The sequence below is a fragment of the Atractosteus spatula genome, chromosome 11, assembly GCF_055471065.1.
Source record: "Atractosteus spatula isolate fAtrSpa1 chromosome 11, fAtrSpa1.hap1, whole genome shotgun sequence".
NCBI classification, from domain to species: domain Eukaryota; kingdom Metazoa; phylum Chordata; class Actinopteri; order Semionotiformes; family Lepisosteidae; genus Atractosteus; species Atractosteus spatula.
Window position 1 is genome coordinate 31,649,606 of NC_142716.1, and position 26,034 is coordinate 31,675,639.

The 26,034-nt window shown below is 40.0% G+C and overlaps 1 protein-coding gene across 2 annotated transcripts in view; it reads left to right on the forward strand.

Annotated features, from left to right (window-relative positions):
- The first annotated feature begins 1,783 nt into the window (after window positions 1-1,783).
- The window catches only part of soat1 (sterol O-acyltransferase 1), a 41,663-nt gene continuing 17,412 nt past the window's right edge, over window positions 1,784-26,034 (forward strand). For both annotated transcript variants that reach the window (XR_016093784.1, XM_088928290.1), the window contains exons 1-5: window positions 1,784-1,919; window positions 8,395-8,516; window positions 15,857-15,915; window positions 23,047-23,195; window positions 24,807-24,866. Coding sequence is in view for 1 of the 2 variants with exons in the window: in XM_088928290.1 (XP_088784416.1) it covers window positions 8,396-8,516; window positions 15,857-15,915; window positions 23,047-23,195; window positions 24,807-24,866 (389 nt within the window). In the remaining variant the exon portion in view is untranslated. The remainder of the gene's footprint in view (window positions 1,920-8,394; window positions 8,517-15,856; window positions 15,916-23,046; window positions 23,196-24,806; window positions 24,867-26,034) is intronic.

The following is a 26,034-nucleotide window of genomic DNA, read 5'->3' on the forward strand; positions in this document are numbered from 1 at the left end:
CTGAAAGTCTTCATAAAAATTTCAAGATGGAAATCAAGCTGGGTCTAAATATGTATGGGGGGTGGACAAAAATTAAAATATTTTTGCCTCTCTATTTCTATTATAGAATAAAATTCAGCAAGCTTTGAGCTCAGATTCAGATGCTTTGAAAGTGGTCGTGTGAGAGGTTTGGATGTTCAGGCAAAAGGCAAGAAATCATCAATACTATTATTGCCTGGGAGTTCCTGGTTCAGATCCTGCCTGTGCCACATACACACTTTGTGTAAGTTTGTGCAAATCACAGAATCTCCATTTGCTCTATCCCCCAGACGGGACACTGAAGCAGCAGGTGCCCGCATCTCAGTGTTCCCTCCCAGTTTCTGTAAACTACTTTGGATTTAAAACATGTGTTAATTAATTTCTCTGTATAAATACATTTGCCCCCTTGGGAAACTTTCCTTTAAAACCAACCTGTTTTCATCTCAGGAAAAGAATGTGGTGGAACTATGACTATTCTAAATTTGCATTCAAGCATAAGAAAGGATATTCTCTACAAAACCATTCTCCATTCAAGCTACTTTGCAATATTATATCTAAAATAAAATATTGCAACATCTGTATATGGCACTGTTTCAGACACAAAACCCAGGTCACAATTTCGTTTTAGCTATGTATCTCACTTATTTGACCACAAATACAGTTCATATCCTTCAGTTCTCAAACTGAGCATGCCACGGTTTTCAAAGAGTCTTTACATGGGAATGTTTTCACGTGTTCTTTTGAGTCATCTAGAAATATGTTAACTGCACTCATTGTTGCACAGGGTTAAATTGTATTTGGAAACAGACAGTTTGGGATGTAAAATTGCAAATGAAAGGGAGTTTTGTTCGACAGACTCACTTGGAGTTATGCTATTTAAATGTGTGTGTACCACATCAAAACATATTAATCTATTCAAATGCCAATTAGGTCAATCGGTCTACGTGTTACGATATAACTATATAAGTACTGAAACTAATTTCACAACTTTGAACAGAGTTTTGATTTTAATACATCAATCATAAAGTTTCTTCAACTTTTGTGGGGTAGACATACCAACACACAAAATTGTCTCAAAAACTGAGCCATGGTACAAAAAGAAATGAAATCAGTCACCTAATTGTACAGGACCAGGAAGTTTACATAAGAGGCTGTCTCGGTGACCCTAATATCCCTTAGCTGAGAAATCAGCAATTCACAGTAGATAAACAATAGAATTTCAGCAAGAATATATCTGTTACATGAAAATGAAGCAAACTAAAGGAAACACTATTATACACTGTTAAACACTAAAATATTAAAATGGTGGGTTACAATACAAATATGGTGTAAATTCTGGTATAAAGGGTAACAATGAGAATACATTATAAAAACTAAACTTTCTATGACATTCAAAGAAAACAAAAAGAAGTCAGAGAAATTAAACCACTAACATGAAACTATTCATTTTAAAAAAGGGTTGTAATCATTGAAATTATTACTTTGCTTGTATTTGTTAGTGGAGAAATTTAACGGCCGTCTGCTAAGTAAAAAAAAATAAATGTTAAATAAAAAATAAGTTTAATACTATATCACACTACCTAAACGGTTGGAAATCGAAAACAATGTTTGAGTTGTTGGTATGCCCTGCGTTTCCTTTTTAAGTGAGCCATTTTTATTGATCTGTTTTAGAGAACACAGCTGTACTGCGGTGCAGCGCGCCACCTAGCGGATGGACAGGGGAAATGTGGGAGGCGGAGACTCCCACAGGAAAGGCAGTACTTTCCCCCTCCACCCTGTAGCCAGCAGGGAAAGAAAAAATGAGCCGGTGAACTAAAAGAGCAATAAAACACAAGGGTATTTTGGCACTGGGGTTAATAATAGCAGTGAATTGGTGCTTACTGGGAGTGAATCAGTAACAGGTAAATAAACACGTTAAAATTTAAAAATCATTTCAGCGTTTGTAGTTCTACGGAAGCAATTAATCACTACGATTGTAGCTTTTTACTCTGATGCTGTGGTAGGTATTTGTACCGACGCTGTGAAGTGCTACTAGTCTTAAGTTTACCTTGTGTTAGGAGCATGGAAACGGTAGCTGGTGAGAAGCGTGACGTTGTTTTTCTTGCAGTAGCGGGAATATTAATATTGATTCAAAAATGGTGAAAGCGATTGCATATCCGATTCTGTTTAATACACGCGTGGATCTGCGCGCTCAAAGCGTAGAGAGAGCCATCGTTTTCTTAAATCAGCTTGTCCAATCCAGGTTTGTAGCAAGTGGTCCGTACAAGATGTATCTTAAATAGCTGATAACTACTTTGTTAAATTAGAATGAAGTGCAATGACGAAAACGGAGAACACGGAGAACGCCGAGAACAGGCTCACGATGGACAGGCACAATGGGATGGCTTCCCTTTCCCGGCTCTGCCTTTGTGAAATACAGGCGAGAGCCAGGACTCCGGAGCATCTTGTTAAGATGTAATTAGATCGCATCACGACGGAATGATCCTGGCTACTGTATACTAGGGAAGGGATTAGTAAAGGAAAGTAATTAATCCGATCGCTTTGGTTTTGAGCTAATGTAGATGGCAGGCCTGAGAAGAATTGAAGATTTTCCTACATCCCGTTAACCCTTGAACTCATTTCAGCACTGCTTACAGGTAGTAACCCTTTCGATCGGGTTTAGTGGTTTGGACTTTTTGGCATGCTTTACATAAAATGGGACTTAAAATGAACATAAAATTGCTTCCCAGCTGTCACTGTTTTGTGAGCAGTAGTATATACAATACATTGCGTGGTTCACTAGGTCCTTCACACACCAATAAATTAGATGCAATCCGCGCATATATTTACGAACCTCCTCTGAAGCACACAGGATTGATTGCCTTCATTTAAAAAATGAATCATGAAAACCATTTTTACACTTTTGAAAGTTGTTCTGTTTTTTGTTTCCAGTGTATCGCTTTCCTTGCATCGGTTGTAAGGTTTTAAAATCTAAAGGCTGTAAGATTACACATAGCGACGCACCACTTGAGTCATCCTGAAAAGTATTCCTGGAAGCAAAGTGTAGAACTGACTTGCCGAGATAGATACTATTTCAGTTAGCTCATGGGGTCAGATCATTTCTTGTAAGGTCTCCGTCCTTCCGTATTAGAATACGATTTGATACAAATGGATTTGGTTTCATTGAGTTTTTTTTATTTATAGAAATGATAACATTCAGGGTGTGACTTTAAGTTAAATTTGCTAAGAAAGTTTTTGGAAAAAGATATCGCCCCCCCCCCCAAAAAAAAAAACATGCCTGTTTTATCTTAAGACGTTTTTCGACATAACGTATCTACAAATATTCTGTTTCTAAGCCCTGTCCTTCGGGTCGTTGCACCTGGAAGACACAAAAACGGTTTCCGGGGGTCCCCTCGCGAGGTTTTTGAGTTCCGGAGATGGGGGTGTCGATTGGTAGTGGCGATTAAAACTAAGTTGTTGCGCAGGATGGACTTGTTTTTATTTTTGGTTCCTGTTAGTAAGAATGGTTTTTAACCTGTTAATTTGTTGTTATACGTATCTTGGCTTCAATATGGGAATAATCTTCCAGGCAGCTCTTAGATAAGTCTTTGTTTGAATTTTGTTTTCCAGGTAGTATATGCTGAAGGTGCTCTTCACTTCGTTTTGTTTCATGTAGCGCATTCTACAGTAATAAGAGAAAGTAAAATAACTTTCTGTATAACCTCCTTTAAAATATCTGATGCCAACAAGTGGCTATTTAAAAGGACCCAGACCTGTTAAAATGTGTTAAATGCCAGATTAAATCATGATTTTTTTTTCCACTCACCACCAAGAACCTCTGGTAATTTGAATTAAATCACATTTTACACGTTTTCAATGCACAATGATGACAAAAGTGCCTTCCAAAAGCATTTAGCCCTAAATTAATGTATTATGTTCATAAATATGTACTATTACATAAGAAATTAAGAGGGTTCAAACTGTTGTCTTAGTCTCTGTAGAAAGATAAAGGTTACTCATCAACTACATTCTGTTTTCATACAAAGAGTTTCCAAACACCACTACTAAAATTAGGTATTCTTATAGAGACTGATTTCTTGAAAAGGTTTCGAAACAGGGCATATTAAGAACCTCGTACAAGTGTTTACAATTCAGTTATGTCTTATTTCACTATAAAATAGATGTAATGAATTCAGGGTCAGAAATAAAGCTCCTAGTGTGTATAAATGTAAGTTATAAAAATCAGGCTGTAGCTGCAGACGTTTCTGTATAAACTTAAACCAGATGCTTTTTATGTGTAGATTGTTATCTGAATTGTGAACGAATTTGCATAAGACTTGAAATTAAGTGCCGTTTATTCAAGAGACTGTAGTTCAGGGGTGTACCATCCTGGCCCTGGAGGGAGTGTGTTTCTATAGTTTTTCTAGGCTCCTGAAAGAAGCTGTAGCCTTAGGGCTGGGAGAAGCTGTTAAATTAGTCCAGTTAAAACAGTAAGCAGCTCATTAAAAGCTGAGTTGGAATGAAAACCAGCAGGCACACTGGCCCTCCAGGGCCAGGATCGAACACCGCTTACGTCCATAATACCTGAAATGGATCAGACAGGTCTGGTACCCAAGCCTGTATATTAGTAAGCCAGCGAGGAAATGAACACTGCCACCAAAATCGCACAATCTGCCACCAGAGTGATGTGAGGGAAACGGGTCTGGAGTAGGCTGGCAGTGAGGTTCTCGAATACATTTTTCAGTTCAGGCCCTTTGGTTTCCTTGACTTGATGGACTGTCGCTCCACAGAGGAGTAAAGGAATGGGCAGACTGGCAGCAGGTGACCTTGGTGTGTGTTATTCCAGACAGACGGATAGCACCCTGCCATGGACAGCACAAGGCCAGAGCTCCTCTGACTGGCTCTTTTACAGCACAGGTTGTCAGGTCTGGAGCCCATCCATAGCCAGCCTCTGCGATTAGACTGATTTTGTCTGATTAAATCCAAATTATACTAATTAAGCCATGTACACCTGTTATGTTATTAACACTAGCACTGTTAGAGCCTAAGAAATTGGAATACAGCAGGTTTGTTACAGTTATTTGTTTCAATTGTAGTTTTGCTCACATTTTCATAAAAGACCAAGTGCAAGCTATAGTGCATAGTTTTAGAGCCAGTGAGGAAAATAAAGCAAAAGTGTCTTGTACAGTCTGCCTTTCATTTTCTAGTTATGCAGTTTGTGAACAATAAAAGGAGAAATTAACTGAGCAGTCTTCAACCATACTTTTCAGACCAAGCAGAGATCGTTTTCCTCCGGGTGGTCTCATGCAAAGCACAGTGAGAAGCCAGGATGTTTTATTTCCTAATTTATTCTCAGTGCTTCCTCGTTGCTTAAGCTTAAAAGTGTCAAACACCACTCCACATGGAGTTCTGTACCGATTCAAGGTCCAGTCTCTGCTGGAAATGATCTGATGTTGCCTGAATACCAGCATTTTTGCAGAGTAAATGTAGCAAAGATGAGAGCAGTCGGCAGAGGGGGAACCAGGTTAATAGGACCCTATGCTCTAATGCCTGTCTTACTGCAATGCTGCACTCTGACATATTTCTCCCACCTTGCCACCCTGCACGTAGCTCTCACAAGGCCCTGCAGAAGGGACTGTTAGGATTGGTGTTTGACACTTTTAAGCTTGAGCAACAAGGAAGTACTGCGGAAAAAATTAGGAAATGAAACAATGTGAAGGAAAACTACAATTAAAACAGGGAACAGGACCTACTGCTGCCTACCGTTGCAAAGCGGAGCTTTACTTCGGGATGATTATTGCGGTAAAACATCAGGAACATAATGTCTGAAATCAGTAAAGTGATATATGTCACTGAAGTAACTGGCATTACAAACTGCTAGGTTACATAATAATAAATGTATTGCATTGTCTGAGTGAATAGACTGACAAAAAATAACATTGATGGCTTGTTGTATGTGGAACTGCATTTGCTAAACTTAAATTTTCATTGCATTACACTGTCATCCACAGTTCTTGTGATGAAGTGTACACAGTAATTAGAGCCAAACGTCTTTGGTTATAGCTCAAACTAAAGGCTTTAGAGTAATTTAGTAACTGAGTATATAAAAGTTCTTCAGCTGACACATTTGTTTTAAAGAATGGACAACAATTATTTTCCAGTCATCCTGTCCTTCAGGAACAGAGATTCTTTTCAGTTATCTGGCATGGGAGGGGAATCCTGCGCATTTTACCCATACGATGCAGCTAATTCTTTTAATGAAACAATTTGTCCCATTAGTTTGCCATTTATCTTTATTTTTCTTCTTTTTAAAGTGCTTGCTAGACTTTTGTGTTGAGTTTGTTTTAAACAGGGACCTTTGCCTCAATAAAAGAGTGTTTATCATGTGATGAGGAATCTCTCTTTACATAATAATCTGTAGCTCCCTTTCTCTCTGAATCAGCGACAATCTCCTGTTTCCTTCCATTGCCAGAACCGAATGACAATAAGAACACACATTTCCTCTGAAATGGGAAAATGCCCAGAAGGAAAGTTTAGTCTACCTAAGTTTGACAGAGTAGAGTTGCTGTTCTTAAGTGTGAATGCAAATCTGTATGATTTAATTTGTGTCCTTTCATCAGCCTTTGTAGTTTTCGTTTCATACGTTGATTGAATTTTATTTCTTTTTGTGAAGACTGCTGTGTAATCTTTGCTGAATATCTTCTGCAGTAGTGTACGTAAAAAAAACAACATCTTAATCCACGCTGTTTTTTTCTACAAAACTGGGATCCACACCACCAACTACAAAAGCTCTCTTTTGTGTCTGTGAGATAAATAATTTCAAACTCTTTCTAATTAAAGCAGTTAAGGGCATTATATAATAGACTTTGAGGAGTCCAACAATAGTGAGATGCTTGTAATTTTCAGGGTGGAATAGTGTGGGTTGAGACTGATTGCAGTTCAGATGATCCCTTTAATTAAGGTCGAAATGTTGCTTAGGAACAGTATGAAAGAGGGGTGATTATTCTATAGCTGGGGAAAACCAGGCCAGGTTTTACTCCTGCTTTACCCACTAGGAGAATAGGGCTAGGGTTACTATAGTTGCAGTAAATTTAAAAAGATCACCGTTTAGAGGCAGCTTTTAGGGAAAGCTTTAAGGATGTAGCAACAATGCCTAAACACATACAATGCTAGCAAGGTTTTTAGAAATGGGTTTGCTCGTTTTTTTTCCATTCAATATTTCTCCTTAGCGGAATTAAGAATCGTAATGTTCTTCAGCCCCAAGTTATGCTGCGTACCTATCGTCCTATCCCTATGTAAGTCACTGGATCACTGCTCCTTCTTTCCCAGTACGTCTTGCTTTCTCTCTGCCAAGCTCATCACTGGCCCTGCACGAGCTTTCACGGTTGCTTCTAGTGGTAGGGAGAGGAAACCTGATTTCCTTGTCCCAAGCAGGGCCACACCAAGATGCTGTCCACACGCATCATCTTGAATGGCAAATTTAACTGGGTTACTGTGTTCACCTGCAATGTTTCTTCAAGAGCACTTGATAGGCCTGTAAATGGAATACAAGGTTTTTTTTAGAGATGTTTGTAACGCATCCATTCAGTTGTGAGATGCAAATGTTATACTGGATTCAGTAACTTAATTTTTTTATTGTATTTTACCTTTGAGGAATACCTGGGAGGTTTTGTCTTCATTTCAGGAGTACTTCCCCACCTAATCAATGCCTGTTGTGAGCCAGTCATCCAGATTAAGGACATGAGATATTTTCCTTGCATTTTGAGATCACACATTGTAGAATTGCAGACAAATAATGGTTTCAATGTGTGCCCTAATGAATTGATCCAAATAGAAACATTAAGGATTTATTATTGCTTTTGCGTCACACGGTTTTAAAATGCCTCGCTGCCTTAAAGGCATATAGGCGTTACTTGTTGCAATTTTGGTTTGATAACTGACTCACTAAAAAAGGTGCGTTCAGCGAATGAGAACTGGTTTTTGTGACCTCGTCAGTTCAAGGGTTAATTGACTTGATGTTAATGATTGCGTGTGTCAGGAATGTCCTGGACTGCAGTGGCCCAGACGTCAGGGGAAGGTGGAGCCCCTTCTTGTGAAGTGATGACTCAACAACATTGTTGACTCTTGAATGGAAAATAGGGAACCTGTCCTGGCTCACCTGCGATCTGTGTTTTATTTCTTGGTCTGCAGTAAGCACTGAGCAGACTTAACACGCTAGTGGCGTTGTGACAGCTGACCATGGGGGACATGGCCTGGTGAACCAGTGCTAACTCTATCTTTCGTTCAGGGAATCTGCCAGGGCTGACTGGTTGGGTGTGAGCCTGTCCAAGCTCATCTTGCCAAGCCTTTTGGTTGGCAGTGTCCTGAATAATGTTGTCTCTGACTGTTTCCTGGCAGGATGACGAGTGAGGCTGGCAACTCCCTGAGGAGCCGCAGGGTCCCGACCAAGGTGCCCGGCAGTGTGGAGATGGATGGCATAGTGAGAGGACCAGAAGGAGAGCACCGAATAACCAGCAACGGTGAGAATTCCCCCTCCCTCACCTTCCGTAGAGTGACACTCCACAGGCCCAGTCCTGGGGACTCCATAAACGCCAAGGCTTTCATTTAGTTTTTGTCCCCCCAAAATTCAGGTAACTTCTTATCACATCTGAGAATTTTAACTAGGTAAGGATGCTTTTTTGGTGTGCCTTGGCCCAGGTTGGATTCAGTCTGGCTAGACTAGAATTCCAGTATTAAAATCTATAAGACTGCTCACTGAATTTCTAAACCTTATGAACCCTATAGAAAATGGAGGGAAGAAAGTGACAAATTTCTTATTTACAGAATAACCGAGGTTGACAGAAGGCAGCTAGGTCTTAATAAAAGCCTGTTAAAGGTGCGAAGATGGAACTGCATGTGTACTACCAGGGGATCAGTCACACCCAATTCTCTCATTGCTTTCCTGTTATTTCTTATCATATGGCTTCAGATTTCTTCTTCTCTTACTGTATTTACCTCATTCATTTCTCAGGGGAAGAAAATGAATTTCTGTTAAAGCCTTGGACGGCTACTCTGTCATGTGCAACACTGATTTCATTCCCTTTGGTTCATCCTGACACTGTTTGGTTAAATATGGTGTTTGAATGTGTGGATAGAACTCCCCTCAAAACTGCTGATGATAACGGTTTCCTATCAGGTCTATTATGGAACAGGGCCTCTTCCTTCCAGGATTAGACTGATTCCATTCATTCCAAATTGTTTTAAAGTCATAAACTGCAGTTTGGTAGTGTAGTTCAAATAGTGACGTCCTTCTCAGTCTCTCTGGGTTTGTCTTTAACACTGCGTTCCCAGTGGAATGGCTTGAAGCTTTATAAGACTTTTCAAAATCTGCTTGTATAGCTTTTGTCACAAAAGAAACTAGTCAAACATGTAGTGAAACCTGCCTGTAGGTATGGTGCAACCCAGAGTTGCAATTTCATGGTGTTTGTATTTGTAACAGAAATGTTATCCTGTGTATCACCACTTGAAAGTAAATGTTACCCTGGCCGTTTCCCAAAACCCTCTGGCTTATGCTTTGTCCCCAAGGTCAGTGTACACGGAGTTGAATATTTCACAAGAAACAAATATTGAGGTCCTGTAATGTTGTGCTTAAGGAAGCTGGCCCTGTAGGATGCACAGAGAAACCTGTCCAGTCTGTCAATACTCTTCCCAATATTTGTTGACTTAAGAGTTTGGCATGATGGATTTCACAATCAGGTAACCTCTCCCTGTATTTGGGTTGGGCTTAGTCAGAGATTTATGTGAATGAGTGTTAGAATCGGGTTGCAATGCTGGCTTGTCTCTCCAAGCAACTCTCCCCACAATTGTAGTGGGTGTGCTGGCTTTTCAGACGTAATCTGTGGCTTTGAGGACTTGCAGTCTGTTAACCTGTGCACTAAAGCTGTTGCTTGCTGTCTGGCTTTCACATTGCATAACAGACCAAATCAGAAGCATGTTTTTTGGTTGTTACTGATCACACGATTATTGCCTCGTATCACTGCTTCACACCTGTTAGTTTATTAGAAAGCGAGTGACAATTGGCACCTTGTGCAAGAGCAGTGAAGAATGTTGGACGTTTCTGTTTTGGTGGATTATTCCACTTGTAAAAAGCCCGTCAGGAGAGGTTGTTGAGCTCGGAGGGGAGGCAGTTTCTTCCTGCAAGTAGAGAGTCTGGGAGTGGGAGCAGAGGAGTGAAGTTCACAAGGCCAAATGCAGCATTGTGATCTCTGACCCTGTGACTCTGGCTTCTTCTGGCTTCCTTTGTAAGTGCTGATGGCACATAGAAAACAGTGTAGCCATGACAAAGGAGGCGGCTGATTCCTTCTGAGTCACAATACCAGTAAGCTGAAGAGAGGTTTTATTTTTTCAAAACTATTGTGCAACTCCAGGCCACTGACATCTTCCCGATGAAGAAAGGAACTTGTCAGAAGGTTGCATAAGTCACAGTCTGTCCCACACTCTGCAGCGTTTTTAATGTTCATGACTTCTGCTCCCTCTTTTTTTCTTGGCCCTATGTGTCAAGTAACAGACAAACTCTACTCCAGGCTGTTGTAAGAATTTATAATGAAGCACTCAAACTCTCTCGTTTTACCTGTAGGGGCTGAGTAATAGCTTCATTAAAGTGTTTCGGTACAAATAGTAAAGGCTGGGGTCTCTTTAAATTGTGGCTTTTTTTTGTTTGTTTTTCATTTGCAGCCTCTTCCTGGGTTTTCTGTTTGTCATATGAAAGGTCTTTATGTAGTACTCTTGAAACAAAAATAATTTGCTCTGGAATAATATAGTGGGTGGCATGGTGGAGCAGTGGTTAGCATTGTTGCCTCACAGAAATGGAGCCCTGGTTTCAGTTCAAGACTTGGAATGCTACCTGCATGAAGTTTGTATGTTCTCGCTGTGTTGGTGTGGGTCTCCTCAAGGTGCTCCGTTTTCCTCCCACAATCCAAAGACATACAGGTAGCTTAATTGGCTTCTAGGAAAACTGACCCTGGTGTGTGTGTTTTTGTGTCTGTCTGTGCCCTGTAATAGACTGGCATCCCATTAAATGTGTATCCTGCCTTCTGCCTGTTGTCTCTGGCTCACCTGCGATTATTTTACTGGATAAAGTGGTTAGAAAAGGGATAGGTGGGAGTTATATAATTGTAAAAAACTAGGGGTGGATGTTCATGTGTAAAATGGGGTGGATGTTCATGGATGTTCATATGTAAAATGGTTTTGTTTTGTTCTCTAAAAATAAAAAAAAAATTTTTAAAAGAAAAGGGATAGATGGATTATAATATAATGTATATCAGTGTTCTGAACGCATTTTGAAATAAAGGTTTTAATATAAAGTAGGACAATTGAAAACATTGTTCCGTGTGTGTGATGGACTGATGTGCAGGGTATAGTGTGGTTTTTGGGGATGTACTCAGAGATGCCATGATCCTTAATGGCCATAAGTGTTCTGATAAGCCACGGATGAAAACATTTTAAAGTTTGTTTTTTTATATGACAGTAAAATACTTACAAATGGCAGACCTTAGGAAAGGCTAGCAAATAGAAATTAAATCCCTACATTACCATCAGAAAGCACACAAATGGAATTGTGGTAGCTCATTATTTACCTGGAGCCCTGGGGGATAGGAGTCATCAAAGTTTTTTAAATGCCAAGTTACAACATCAGAGTTTTTTATGGTAGTTTATTTTTGGACATTTGTTTTAATCTTGTTAATGTGAACTTCACCTAAAATTTCCCTAAGAAAAGACTTAAAAGTTAAACCCAGGAGTTTTTGTCATTGGCCTGTCTAGTTTCATTAGAAAAGGTTAAACCAGTGTTTATTTTGTCTTTTTTATTGTGGCAATTTTTGAATCTGGTTCCTCAGGTTATTGCTTTTGTCTTTATGATCTAAAGGTTAATTCTGCACGTGTCTCTTTTTGATAAGGTAGTATTTATTTTCTATACCATTTTGTTTGTGGGAAATTTGCCTCCACTAGAAACACAGGGGCGTTTTTCTTGTTGACAAGCTGAAACGTTGTCTCTTGTCATTTCCTTTCAGCATTGAATAACCCCTTTACCTGTTCCTACACATCTCTTCAGCTTGTTTAATGCAAAGTAAATTTTGTACAGGACCTGTTTAATGAAAAATGAAATATTGTTTGTAAAACCTTTACGATATGCTTTCGCCAGATTGGACTGTGACCACCCGAAAATGTAAATTGGCTTATTGGTTTCCGGATAATTCCTGAAAAATATCCTCCAGGGTTTTTATGACTGGAGCCTCTGTCTGCTCTGTAATTTTCACAGTCATACTCTAACGAGCTGACCTTGACGATGGGGTGAGAGGAGGCCTCAAGGCTGAGGAAATTTCCACTTCCTCCTGACTGGCAACACTCCATTCGTAGGCTGTTATAAGCTTTGGCACCTCTGTGGGTTATTTTTTCATTCAGCACATTCCCACAATGCAATAAAGGTGCTGTCCGAGTGAGCCACACTGAGACCTCATCTGTACTTGCATCTGTTAGTGTCAGGGTTGCCAAAAAAGCAGATTTAAGTTTTGGCTCACTCTATGACCTGTTTGTACTCACCTACCCAGAATTTCTCCCCTTTTAATTTTCTGTCGGATGGGCTCTTCCATGGATTGAGCAGTATAGGTGCTCAATTCAGTGTGCACACCATGTCTGTGAGTACTGCCCAGGATAGGCTGGATCATGGCTGTCTTTTCCTAGACATGTGCAGGTTTGACGTCAGAGAGGCAGGTAGCCCCTCCATGCTGTACTCAGACACTTTGGTTCTTACAGTGTGCCAGAAGATGAATATCTGTGTGGGTGTGTCAGAATAATATCAGCCCACCCTCATTTTACTCCTGTACTATGGGGGCAGAGATGTAAACGCAACAGCTGGAGATTACAAATCGAGTGGGTGAAAAGCAAAATAAGTGCCAAAAAAAATGATTGACACGTTTTGACCCCCGCCACTCAATTTGTAAATTAATTGTTGATGTTAATTGCCTTGGCCCACTCCTATCATTCTCCTGCCTGTGGAGGAGATATACGAAGACATGGGAAAAGCCCCCAGGCAGGCTTTCCCACTAAGACGCACTAGAGGCAGTCAGTCAGATTTAACATTTTTCTCATAAATCTAGCAAGACTATTAGCTATGACCCAGTACATTTGTGAATAACCCAGTATAGTCTCTTCATGTATTGCCAAGGTTTTAAAGGATGAGTGGACACAAGCAAAGTAATGCTGCTTTGTGCAGCCGGGTTAAAATTGTTAACCCAGGTAGGACTATTTTATGATGAATACAGATATAGATTCCGTTGCAAAAAGAATGCTGTGCTTCTGTTTTGGAAATGTGGGCTAAATGGTAGAGAGGTTTGTTGTTAAGTTGTTATGTCAGAAAATGGCAGCAGAATCAGAGACGATTTTGGCTGCAGTTTAAGCAGCAGTGGGGAGCCATGGTCAGGGTGCTGGACCTGTAACTGTACCCACATCCTACCAATGGACACTGGTTGGACTAGGCTGGACAGTGCTGTTGTACGCTGTATTAAAAGATAAAAACATGTAAGCTGATTGGGATAAAAGCTAACTGGCTTAATAATCACAACAGTTGTGAACCAGAAGTCCTGTCTCAGCCACAGTTTATGGAGATATTGTGTTTCTTTGTAAAGGTTTGGTGAGGAAAGGGTTAAGACAATGAAGTTAATGTTAATGGGACAAATTGATTCTGTGAACACGTTTCATAAGCTGTGGATTTTTACATTGCAAAAACATGCTAAACCATGATGCTGTGCTGCTGTTAGTTGTGCGGCATTTTTGTGTGAATGACTGAGAAGAAAGGGAGTGTTTCTCATTGACAGCGTACGTGTCAGTTAACACAGTTTTGTTAAACTAGTTGTATTAAACAAAACTGGGGGTAATACAATCATTTGCCTTTTGTTAAAGTGAATTATCTACAGAATGTAAGGACTGGCACAAGTTGCGAAGCTTGAGGCAGAAATAGAACTGACTTATTGTGGTACTCTGCAAGACAGAAATAGTTATTTATACCGGTAAATGCAACACCTTGGCCACCCAGATTTTGTCTTTGTTCCAGATTGGTGCCGTAAATGGAAGGTGATTGTTTGCCTACTTTCTGGACAAACATTAGGCCTCCTGTTTGTTACATAGCAACAGCATCAAGTTGAGAAAAAAGTAATCAGAATCTAGTACTTCATGTGCAGGGCCTTCAGATTACCTGAAGGGTGTTTCCCAGATCTCAGTTCTTGGCAGGCTCTTTTCATTGGAAAACAGAAGCTAAATATCACTGCCTTTACAACTCTTCCTTGTAAAGGACATTACTAGTTTCGTAAAAGTATATTATTATTCGCAGTTTTATAGTACCCAGTCTTGGTATATTCGTTTCCCTCTAGCACTGTACTTCCCACTTAGTTTTTTATATTTTCTGCATCAAGGCATGTCTTTTTTCATTCCCCAGTGGTATTTATTTAAAGATTTTGGTTGGCATTGTGAGGTCTTGATTTGAAAAAAAAACAAGAATACCTCAATTCATTCTTAGCAAAGTGTTTCTATAACCAGGTAAGTTTGGGAATATTGTGGTATTTATGGCAATCTACATTTTCTTCATTCACCATGGACAAATAAGGTTAACATTACACATGCCAACGGAAGGTAGTTAACATTTCCTTTATAAAGCAAATTGTTCCTCGAACAGTTTGTGTTTTAGTTTTTTTATGAGTTTAATGACATTCTTCATCTTGTTTGTGAAATTATTATTCATTCAGGTTGAGGACAGGTTGAGTTTTGAAATGTTGTTTATCATCACTACTAAACAATGTATCTGTTTATTCACTTTTACATTCTGAATTACAACTTACAGAGATGTAATTCAGCTACATGTGAAAAGATTTTGTTTAGTTTTAAAATCGAACTTAAAAGCTGTATACTGGTGCCCCAGATATTTCTTTCTTGAAGTCATACACACAGGAAACCCACATGTATTGCAAATGTGCTGTGCTTACACATAACCTACAAGATAGTTAAACTGAAACTCATTTATATTACAACTCCGTGCTATATCGGCAGTACTGGAATATTACCCTTTGGTCTCGGTCTGGGCTGTTTCAAAGCTTTCACAACTAGTGATTCAAATGGAGGTAGTAAAAAATTAAAACCCTACCGCCAAAAGAAAGCGTGAGGTTTTTTTTCAAATGAATAACAATTTTGCCATGAGAAATCTGAGCTTCCATTTACACCCCTTTTTCACACAGTTTCCACTGGTCACAGATCAGTACAACAGCGAAGTCTGCCTAAAGAACAGCAAAGATCACTCTTTCAGGCTAGCTTGTGTATTGGTGCTTTCCTCAGCGAATGTCAGAAATCATTCAGGAATGACTCTGGTCACGTTGTGCCTTTCTCTTTCTTATTCTGTGATCCTACAGCTGCTCTGTCCCCACTTGGAAATTTGTCAATGTTTCTGTGTCGCCAGACGTGAAAATATAAGATCACCAAGAGGAGTGCAGCCATGGACCCGCTTAGGATTGTGAACTGCATAAATGAATTTAAAGGAAGTTGTTTTTATTCTGAATGCAATAGAGTGCTGACCTGCAATAGAGTGCTGTTTACTCTTCCACAAAGATATAAAGATATCTTTAATCAGCTCAGTTCAGTACAATCTAATTTCAGCTGTGCTGCCCCCTTCCTCCTCAACATGACAAGTCATTTTCATGTCTTAGCTTGGTTCATGATATAATAATTGCAAGTAACAGTTGTGAATTTATACCACTACAGCAAGAATGCAGTCAACACAACTTACCAGGGCCTCTCATTTCTCTGTCCCACACTTAAATTCGGAACGTTTTTCTTCTAGGAAAAATGGACGTGGAGCATATCATAACCAAGAAGCTACAACTCAAGATGAAAGCAGAGGTAAAGACCTGAAAGCACCTTTTCTTTTTCTGCAGCAATAGTTTTTTATGCATGTACAAACGTAAGCCTACAGACCACCCAGGCTCTTTCACACCTTTAATGACCTAGCCTCATTGTTAAAGCTTTAGTTGATCTAAATTTCAAGTGGAGAGCAGTGTCAGCGTGCGTTTGCTGAAAGGGAACAAGTAACGGTTAACTTCATTCTAAAAAAAATAGCAGGAAGAAGAAATGGCACTTCTTTACAGACTTAATTTTGTCTCTTATTTCTGCTTTATTTTACATTGTGGAATTAACCTTTTCTTGTTCCTTTGGAGCCAATGTACACAGACGCAGCTCTTTACCTGACCTAAATTTTTCTTGTTTTTATCCTACCCTTTTCTTTTTTGTTGCCTTCCCTTATAAAAATCAACCAGAATTATAAGTAAAATGGAGCCACAATTTCCATACGCAGGTAGTCTCCTCATTCTCTAGCACAAACCTGAAACCTTTAGAACTCCAGAGGCCCTGGCACCTATCCCAAGGTAAAGCCCGGGAGTTTCAGTCACAGCCAGAGTTTTCAACCCTAGCCCTAGGAAATGGCCCTGTTGTCTTTTTAAGTGAGCTTTCAGTTAGTCAACTGACAGTGTACCTGAATGAAAGGGCTGAAGCACACTTTTGTTAATTGCCCTCGGCTAAAAACTAATCGCACAAAGGGTTGTTTGAGAAAATGAGTGCGTGGGTAAATCAGCTAGCTGGTCAGCTGGGATATGTTCAATCGTGAAGGCCCTGTGGTCAGCCCAGTCCAGTGTTAATACCCTTGCAGAGAACTGCTCCTCTCCACCACTCTTTGATCTCTCTGTCTATGAGTCGCTTTAAAAGAAGAAGCTGTAGAAGTATCCTGGACATGTATAGTAAACAGGACACATGTTTGTACTGTAGCAAACCTTTGAATGCTGTTAATGGCTGTGCAGTGCTATCTGGGTTTTTGTACCGCACTCAGATAAGTACAGGGATGACAGATGGTAAGCAGAGTTCAGAAACAGCTCTCCCCTGTGGACTTGTATGTCCCAGGATACAAGTGGTTGGTAAAACGATCAACCTAATTAGAAAATGGGAGTTGCTTCCTCATCAGCACTTCTCTAGGAAACAGAGTTGGTGTCTTCTTTCACATCTTCCCAAGAGTCTGCCACACAGTGCATGTGGTTCCCTTTTTTACTGTCTGTAGCTGATCTTTGCTACAACATTTTTAGTTTTTACACAGAGATCAAATCTATCTTGGTCTTTGGGTGAATCAAAATATGGGTAGGTCTCCCATAGAAGATGGGTCCATTTCTGATTTTACAGAGTGGTTTTACATGTGACAAACAGACCAGCAGCCTGTGTTTCTTGAAGTTAGTATGAGCAGACCTTCACTGTTTTGTGCACTGCTTATAGGAGACCTGCTGTTGGGGTAGTGAGGCTCTTGATGACTGTACTATGCCCACCAAGTCACAAACAACCTGGCATCAGCATTTCTTCTGCAGTTCATGACTTGTTGACATCCTAGATAGAAAAGGGTAAATAATTTCCTAACAGAAAATAACATTGAACTATTAACTAAGCATAAGCAATGAGTAAACCCACCCCTTGTTTCTCAGGACATTATAGAATGGAGACATTGAAGTCAAGACATATTGCTGTATGGTTTAAATTTGCAATATGCTTTTTAAAAAAATGTGCAAACAAATTTGTGTTTTAGAAATGCCATCCCATCACACATTCCATAATCCGATCTTCCCTCATATCATAGAAATCACAGAGTGCTCATCCTGTAGTCTGTGTGGGAGTGCATTAAACTCCCCAGGGCGATTCCCGAAAAGAGTAGGGGTGTTACCCCAGTGTCCTGGCCAAAATTTCCCCCTGGCCCTTACCAGTCATGGCCTCCTAATAATCTCCATCTATGTATTGGCTTAGTCTGTTCTCCTCCCCACTGAAAGCACTTTGGTTTTGGAGGGGAGCCCCGATTTTCTGGAGTGTCCAGAAAAGTGATATATAACTGTAATGAGTTATTATAATTATTATTAAATAGCTGCTAAATTCCCTTGAACACCTTCTCCAGTTGTCAATGTAATCAGAATGCCTGGACTCGGCACAGTTGGTTTTGTACACAGGCGATGTTGAGAAACCAGTTGCTGAGATGCTAATACGGTTGCTTCAAAAGCAGAATTGCTTTCATACCTTTAAACAACACTAACAGCTCAAACAGTGTCACAGCCTGCTGTTCAGGGTAATGAAGGAGATTTGCAAAGACTATATGTGATAATAGGAAATAACAACTCAGGTCTGCATGATCAATATTCTAGCATAAGAGTTCAAATTATTGAATGGCTATTCCATTTACTACTAAATCTGACACAAAGTTGTCATTATGAGTAGTGCAAAGACCAGGCCCGTTCACCTTATATATATATATGCTTCTGTTGTCTTCACTAGGCATGTCTGTTAAGAAAACAGTTTATTCTGGGTAAAGAAGTAAGCATACATTTTTAGCCACACATATATTTATTTCTGGGTTACACCTGGCACTGTAAAATACTGCTTCTGTATACGCTATAAAAATTGTAGGCTTTCATTGGTAAAATCTTTCCAACCAAACCAATCCTTTAATTATTCTAATTCCCTGTGTGCAGAAGCACTTATTTAGCCAACAGTTTCTCAGATGTACATTAACACTCTCAGAAATGTCAGACATCATTGCCTGAGGATGACCAAGGAGAAATGTGCATTATCGAACATTTAATTTAAACTGTTTATATATTAAATATATTGATATCCCTAAATAACCATTATCTGCTGCCTGTTGTTTGATCTTCATCTCCCACTTCTTCCTGTCAGATGGTTCATGATGAGGTTCTTGCCTTTACACAAAGAATATACAGAAAATTGCATGTAGAAGATATAGATTTGGTTTACAAAATGCACACAAACATGAAAACCCTCTCAGAAAAGAACGTACCCTTCAATATGACCAGACAGGCAGGCTGGAGTTTGGACCAGATTTCTGCCAATCAGCTGCATTTTAGAAACCCAGTGAAGGTGTTTGATTAAGAGTCTTCTTCCTCCTACAAAACAGAAACCTGCACCTGAGATCGGGGTTTTACAGACAGCAGGTGGGTCAATCCAGGTTAAAGTGCAGGGAGTTCTCTGATGCAGTGTGTTTTAGTGCACTTACATACAGTATGTGTGCTTGTTTTCCAGCAATTATTAAGTGTAAGCAAAAGTGTGGTAAAGTGATAGATGGAATGTATATTGGTTCAGAGTGTTGAGAACTATATTTTGTGTTTAGCACAAGAAAAGACTGCATTTCACAAGGAGCTTTGAAGCTAGCGAACGACTCATTAGGGAGAGTTAGCAAGGTAAACCTGAGAGCATGAGGGTTTTGTGTGTAAAACAAAATATTGTGGGTGGTTGGGTCTTTGTCTTTTGTAAGCCCTGTGCCTTGTGTTTGCCACAGAGCAAGCAAAGGAAAGACAAACTTACGTAAAGAACTCAAGAGAAAAAAGAACTGAACACAAAAAGAAAACACCTGTTTTCTTAGAAGAAAAGAAGAATATAGTTTGTCATTCAGTATCAGGAAGAGGTTTAGCCCTCTGATGTTTAAATTTGACCTGGGAGAGAAGTGTAAGTAGCTGAAATGGGTTTGTTTTGTTTGTGTGAAATGGACAGTGTAAACACTATCTTCATAGCACACTTGTCTTAAAGAAATACTGGACCACCAGAATTTGGAGAGCTTCTCTCTGTGGGATTCCTTGTTCCTTTGTTTTAGGATACTGTATAATCTCCAAGATGCTGGGAAAAACAGACTCTTGCTCTCTTCTTTTACCACATATGTGACAACATCCTACCATGGAGCTAGGCCCAAAGTGTGCTGCTGGAGCCTACTAATTGACTGCACACCACTTCCTCTTCTTAAACTGAGTGATGCAGCTGATACATTTAATCTGTTACATGCATCCCAGACCTTGTAGTCGATAACCAAATAGCTCCCTGCCCTGTGAATTGTCACAGAAATTTGAATGCTTCTAAAACCAGGTTACCTCATTATTGAGGCACATCTTTGAGCCTCTCCAGAGATAAATATCCTCTAATCCTCTGTGAATGCAATCTTACCAGTGATATGGCACTTGTGATTACAGGATGCTTTTGTATGGCCTGTTTGTTTAGAAATCACTCATTCTTTGTGCTCTTAAGTCCATAGCTACTTAGGAATAAGGAATAATGCATAGAAGAGACGAGCCATTATCTAAAGTACCTTTCTAGTTTATTTCCAGCTCCTGTTTTTCCCCACTCTGAAAAGTACAGTTAATGTTTATTGATTATTATAAATAATTAAAAAGGTGTCAATCCAAAAGAGAGGTTTTTATTTTTGCTGCTTGGTTTAATGGGTTCCCTCTGATGGAAAGGGGGTATAAGCAGTGATGAGGATGGATTTTCCCAAGATAGTTTTGTAGAATAGGTGTGTTTGTCCTAATTATAGTTTCTGAATGCACTAAGTGGTATTCACTCTTGCTAATGTGCTGTGTTTAGCGTTAATAACATACAGATAGTCATCTTTCATTATGTTGTACATGTTGGGCTAGGTTAAGTATATATCACTTACACTGGTATTTAAGATCAACATTTTTTGCTGCGCTGCTTGGCTGTAGGGTTGTGGTCAGCCCAGCTTGACATCATTCTTGTGATGTCTGATGGAAAGTTGAGACTTGAGGATGAAGTGGACATGGTGCTGTGATTCTGAGGCTGCAAGTCTCCATTTGCTGAGGAAGACCACTGAGTTTCACATTTCAGCATTCAGAGTGGCTTCTAGGCAGAAGCTGCCTGGTGTCGCATTTCTAGTGTAAACTGCCTATGGGACACTTACCTGCTGCCACAGATACACTTCTGCAAACCCTTTGCCTTTTCCTGGATTGCATTTGTCTGGGACATTCTGAGTAGAATATCAGGCATGAAGTCCTCAATTCTGAGCCTGAAAAAGTAAAGCACACTCACCTCCTAGATTAGAACTGTATTTCTTAACAAGGCCTTTTTTGGATCCTTCATTAGGCATTAAGGGCAAGCGAAAATGATATTTTGGTAAACCTGACAAACTTATTAATCCCTGCTATGAAAGTCCAAATTAATAAATGCACAGAATAGTAATTTGTATTGAATTTGCATTGAGTAATTTGATGTGAGTGATATAGATTTCTCAGCGGTTGTTGGCCTTTAGTGCATACAGTGATTTATTGTGTTAGGAAGAGAATACTGTAGCAGCTGCCATGCAGTGACTATGGTATACGTACTGTAGCACTTGCCATCCAGTGCACATGGAAAAACTCTCGTAACAACTCAAGGAAACAGGTAAAAGTGTGGCTTTCATTATTTTCCGTCAGTTGTAGTACACTCATTGGACTTCATTGTGTTTTCGTGGGCTTGTGTTATATCTGTTCTCAAAAATATCATATTGCCAAAAGAGGCTAAATGAAAATTGTCTTTCAAGTCAAAAGTGTGATCCCCTTATCAGCCTGACCAGCATTCCAAGAGTAGCAATAGCCTTCTTGCTCGGGTGTTGTAGACAAAAGAGAAGTGAGAAACGACAACCAGTCAGAAGAAAGCTTTTCTTGTTTTTTTTGCTGTCCCCCTGAAGGTCACATGAAGGTCAGGTTTTTTGAGTTGAAAGCCCTCCTTCTTTTTCACCCTTTTTTTGTGCTTGGCACAGCCAGACAGTAAAGCCAAAAGAGGAAACAGCATTCACATCACAAGGCAGTGAGACTGTACAGCCTGTTTATCTTACTTTCTTGCTATTAGTTTGCAGACGCATTTCGAGCTTTTTTGGTTGTTTTCTCTAAATTAGGACTTGGTGTACTTTTGCCAAGCGGCATTAAAAGGCTGGGGGAGTTTTTGTTCTCTGTAGTTCGAAAGGAAAGCCACAATGTTGGCTGCTTGATTTTTTATGAGGTTTTGTTTCTGTGCTTCTTCATTTAGTGTCCAGTAGCTCTAACTGCAGTGCTGGGTTTGTCTTGTGTGTCACACGCTGAATCCCATCCATGAGTCAGATCCTTTTTGTCTTGTTAGAGCTCACATTTCACGTGCTACTGCAGTGTCGTCTAAAGAATCTTAGGCTCAGGCCTACAAAAATCTAGTTTTAGTGACTTCCAGCTTTCGTAAGGGTTTTCAATGTGACTTTATTTCCAACAGTGCTACTAGTTAAGCCTGTGTGTGGTCTTGTACCTAAGAACAGCTCTTGAGCTTAAAGTAAATAAAATCTATCTATGGACAGGACTAGAATACAGTCCTGAATGGCATCAAAATGATTAACCGAAAACAGGTCTTCACTGACTTCTGTGTAGGCTGTTAGGTTAGCAATTTGGTCTTGAAATTCTGAGGCAAGAAATGAGCATCCAGAAAAGGCAAAACGATTTCAGGTGTTTTGCCCATCTTCTTCGTCCTGTTGTGAAATATTGTGACAACACAGACGTTTATAAAGTAAGATCTTTAATTTCAGTCACTTTTTATTTTCTCTAGTGCTGTATCCTATCCAGCACTTTATGCAGTCCGGTGACAGTGTTGGCATAGTGCTTGCAAAATGTCCCACAACTCTTATCAGATCTTGCCTGAGATCAGAGACTCTGTCCTCTGAGAAAGAAGACCTACAAGTGACCTTGTACAATTAATAATGATAACTGGTGTGCATGTTCCCTTCAACAGTTCATCAGAAATATCAATACTGTCTAGCATATCAGTTCAGAGAGAATTAATATTAGAAGGCCAGAGATTGTTGCATACCGGTAAAGAGGTTCAGGATCTCATGCAGACCTTTGCCAACTGCTGTAGCCTCAGTGGTTCCATATCTGCAACATCTAGTAGATTCACTGCCTTGACATTTTGTAGCTGTAACCCTGTCATTGGGATATTCTCTGTTTTTTGTAAGATTGAATGTTTATGATTGACTTCTGATACCTTGATTGTGGAGAATCGCAGTATCCTAGTTTGCCTTCTTGTTCATCACTATAAATCTTTATAGTGTACCATATTTTTCAAGTTCATGTGTTTCCCTAGTCCCAGCTCATTGACCTCAGAAAAACAGGATAATGGCTGCTGACCTTTTTGACCGTGTTTGCTCCTGTGCCACAGCACCTAAAAACAGATTTGATGAAGCAGTTCGACAGCCAGGTGAACGAGTTTGTGGACAACCTGATAGAAGAGTCGGCCAGCCTGGAGTCCCCAACAGTCCATTCTCTCTTTCCCTCTGTGCTTTGCGAGAAGGAGAGGAACAAACCCAGGTATGGACATGTGTACCACACCGCCTCCAGAGAGCTGCTGTTAGCAGCTTCTTCTCAGTCCCACACTCCCTCGTTCAAGCATAATGTCAGGATGCTTTCATATTTGTCAAACAGTGAGCGTGACGGATCTGTAAACACACTGCGTAAGAAATTCTCCAAGGCTGTTTCTCCTGTGCATGTAGGGTCAGTGGTTTCCAGCCGTACTGCTTTGCATATCCCAATGCACATTCTGCCGCTTTCGTGGGGATGCTGTAGAATTCACTGTTCATTTTGTTGTAATAAAAATAATTAAAATCAGATAAAGCATTCATTTCCACTACACTATACCTGATTACTATAAAAGCAACACGCTCAGCGCATTCCATTCCACTCCAATCCTGCTTGCTAGATTAAACTAAAACCCAAGGGCTGTAACCTGGGCAGGAACAGAACAGTGTTCGCCAGTGTTTGAAGCCTTGGCTTGTTCTCTGCTACACAGTAGGATCTCCTCCTTCCTATATGAACACAAGCTTTTGAACCACAAGGACCATGCATGGCTAAAGGGAGAAATGTCATGGTTTCGTAACATTTTTCATACACTGAATTACAGCAACTCTCTGGTACACTCTGGTCTTTTGCCTTTAGCCAGCCAGTTGTTGCACCATAGCAAAGGTTTTCATTATTGTTGGAGAGTAATTTCTTCCATTTCGAATTGGCCCAATTTGAATTCTTTATTGGCCTGTCCCGCAGCTATCTATCCTTATGTGGTACCACAGCAGCCATTTTTCACATTGTGACGCCTCAGTGCTAATAGCAGAGCTAGGACATCAAACACAGTATTAATGCATTTCTCACTCATAACACTGTATGCTTAGACCCCTAACTAATTTCAGATCTACCACATAGTCTTGTAGACATTTACCACTTAACAGCGGCTTGTACAAAGCTCTGTTGTTGTTTAACCATGCCTGCACTGTGCTTTACGGCTCTTAACCACAAGAATAATTTTGTGCATTTTATTAAACATGCTGTAGAAACATTTTCATCATTTTGTTATGGTATATTATGGTCCAGTGTAGAAAACTGTGGTGAAAGCCTACAAAATGTTTAGGTGAAGTAGTGAATTTACAAAGGTCAGCTTTCATAATGGTGGTGTTGGAGAGTATGCAAAATGGAAGAGAGTCTGACAATTTGGTCTAAACAGATCCTAGCAGATCATGAGAAAAGAACTTTAAAGCCCAATTTTATTCTGTTTGTAGTGTCAGTGTCTGTTCCATTCTTAACATTCCCTGCAATATGGCCTTTCTAAAAGAAAAGGTAAAAGTCACTTGTTTCTCCACAAACCACTCTCCTTAGGGGTTTGGAGAAACATTTCTTAATGATAAAGAGTGAATATTGCAAACAACATCTGAAATTGCACTTTACTCTATTACTTTTGACTATGTGGCCCTCTTCACAATCTGTCTAAGTCGAGATCTTTGCAAAGATCAGATTGGCCAGAATCACAACTACCGCAGAGATTATAGCTCCAAAGGACCTGGTTTTGGTTATTCTTTTGTAGTAATTCTTATGGTTCTAGTGTTATAGCTGCCCGATTGAAAGGCTTTTCTTTCTTTTTTTTCTTGTTTTTAGGCATACGAGACCTCCCCCAGATCAAGGCAAGCTGTTCGTGTCCAGGCGCTCCTTGTTAGAGTGAGTAGACCACCTGTGATGCAGCTTCTTTAAGAAGTGAATAGGCTGTTGGTGACTCCATCTGCAGAGCAAGGCTAGGAGGGGTTCCAGAGGACAGCAGTGTGGATTCTTGATCAGTCTCCCCCTTCTCTGCTTCTGATAGCAGGGGATGTGTACACAACGTGTTTGGCGTTTGACCTGTTAATTAGGTTGTCTTAAAGCTGCCTGGTGCTCACTTCCCCTGGCAATGATTAAACGTGTCCAGGTACAAAAAACCCCATGGAAAAATGCGAAGAAAATAGTTGTCATCCCAATCTCAAGAAAATAGCAGTGTCGGTTTTTAGCTTAGGTGAATGTTACTAAGGCCTATATAGGGTTCTAGAGTTTCAGACTGTTTCACTCTGGAATTCACTCGCCTGGCAGTGCTGGTCAGAGCAGGAAGTGATACTGACCTGTTGTCATTCTAGACAGCAACACTTCAGTGTTTTTAATGAACAATACAATGAATATCCCATGTGCCATTGGATAGTCAAAAATGCAACTGACTAGTTTCTTATGTCTCAGAACATAAAATATAGTGTAGATGTTTGTCAAAAATTACAGGAGACAGAAATAAAAAGCTTATTACTGATGAACAATGCCACCTCTGCAGGACATGATTCTGAAAATAATATTGGGGAATTGAACACTCGCCACAGCATTCCTGGTTGTCCTGTTAAGAGGTTTCCTATTGTTAAGACATCCTAAAATAATGGAAATCTCATTTTCTGGGTAATGACCTTGGTGGTGGGCATAACTGAACACTGTGAATCGTGCATCGCTGTGTTCTGTGTCCCATTCACTGGCTTCCTGTCAAAGTCCGTGTGGACTTTAAAATCTCCATGCTCACCTATAAGGCTCTGCATGGCTTGGCACCTCAGTACCTGTCTGAACTATTATCGCCCTACTCCCCACCTCGCAACCTTCGCTCTTCTAATTCTGGTCTCCTAACTGTCCCCCAAGCCCGTCTACATTGTATGGGTGACAGAGCCTTCTCCTGTTATGCCCCCAAGCTCTGGGACTCTCTCCCCAAGGATATCAGAGAGTCACCTTCTCTAAACTCCTTCAAATCCAGACTCAAAACCTTCTTCTTTCGAAGAGCCTTTACTTAACTGGTTCCGTTCTTTACCCCTCTGCTCCTACTATACTT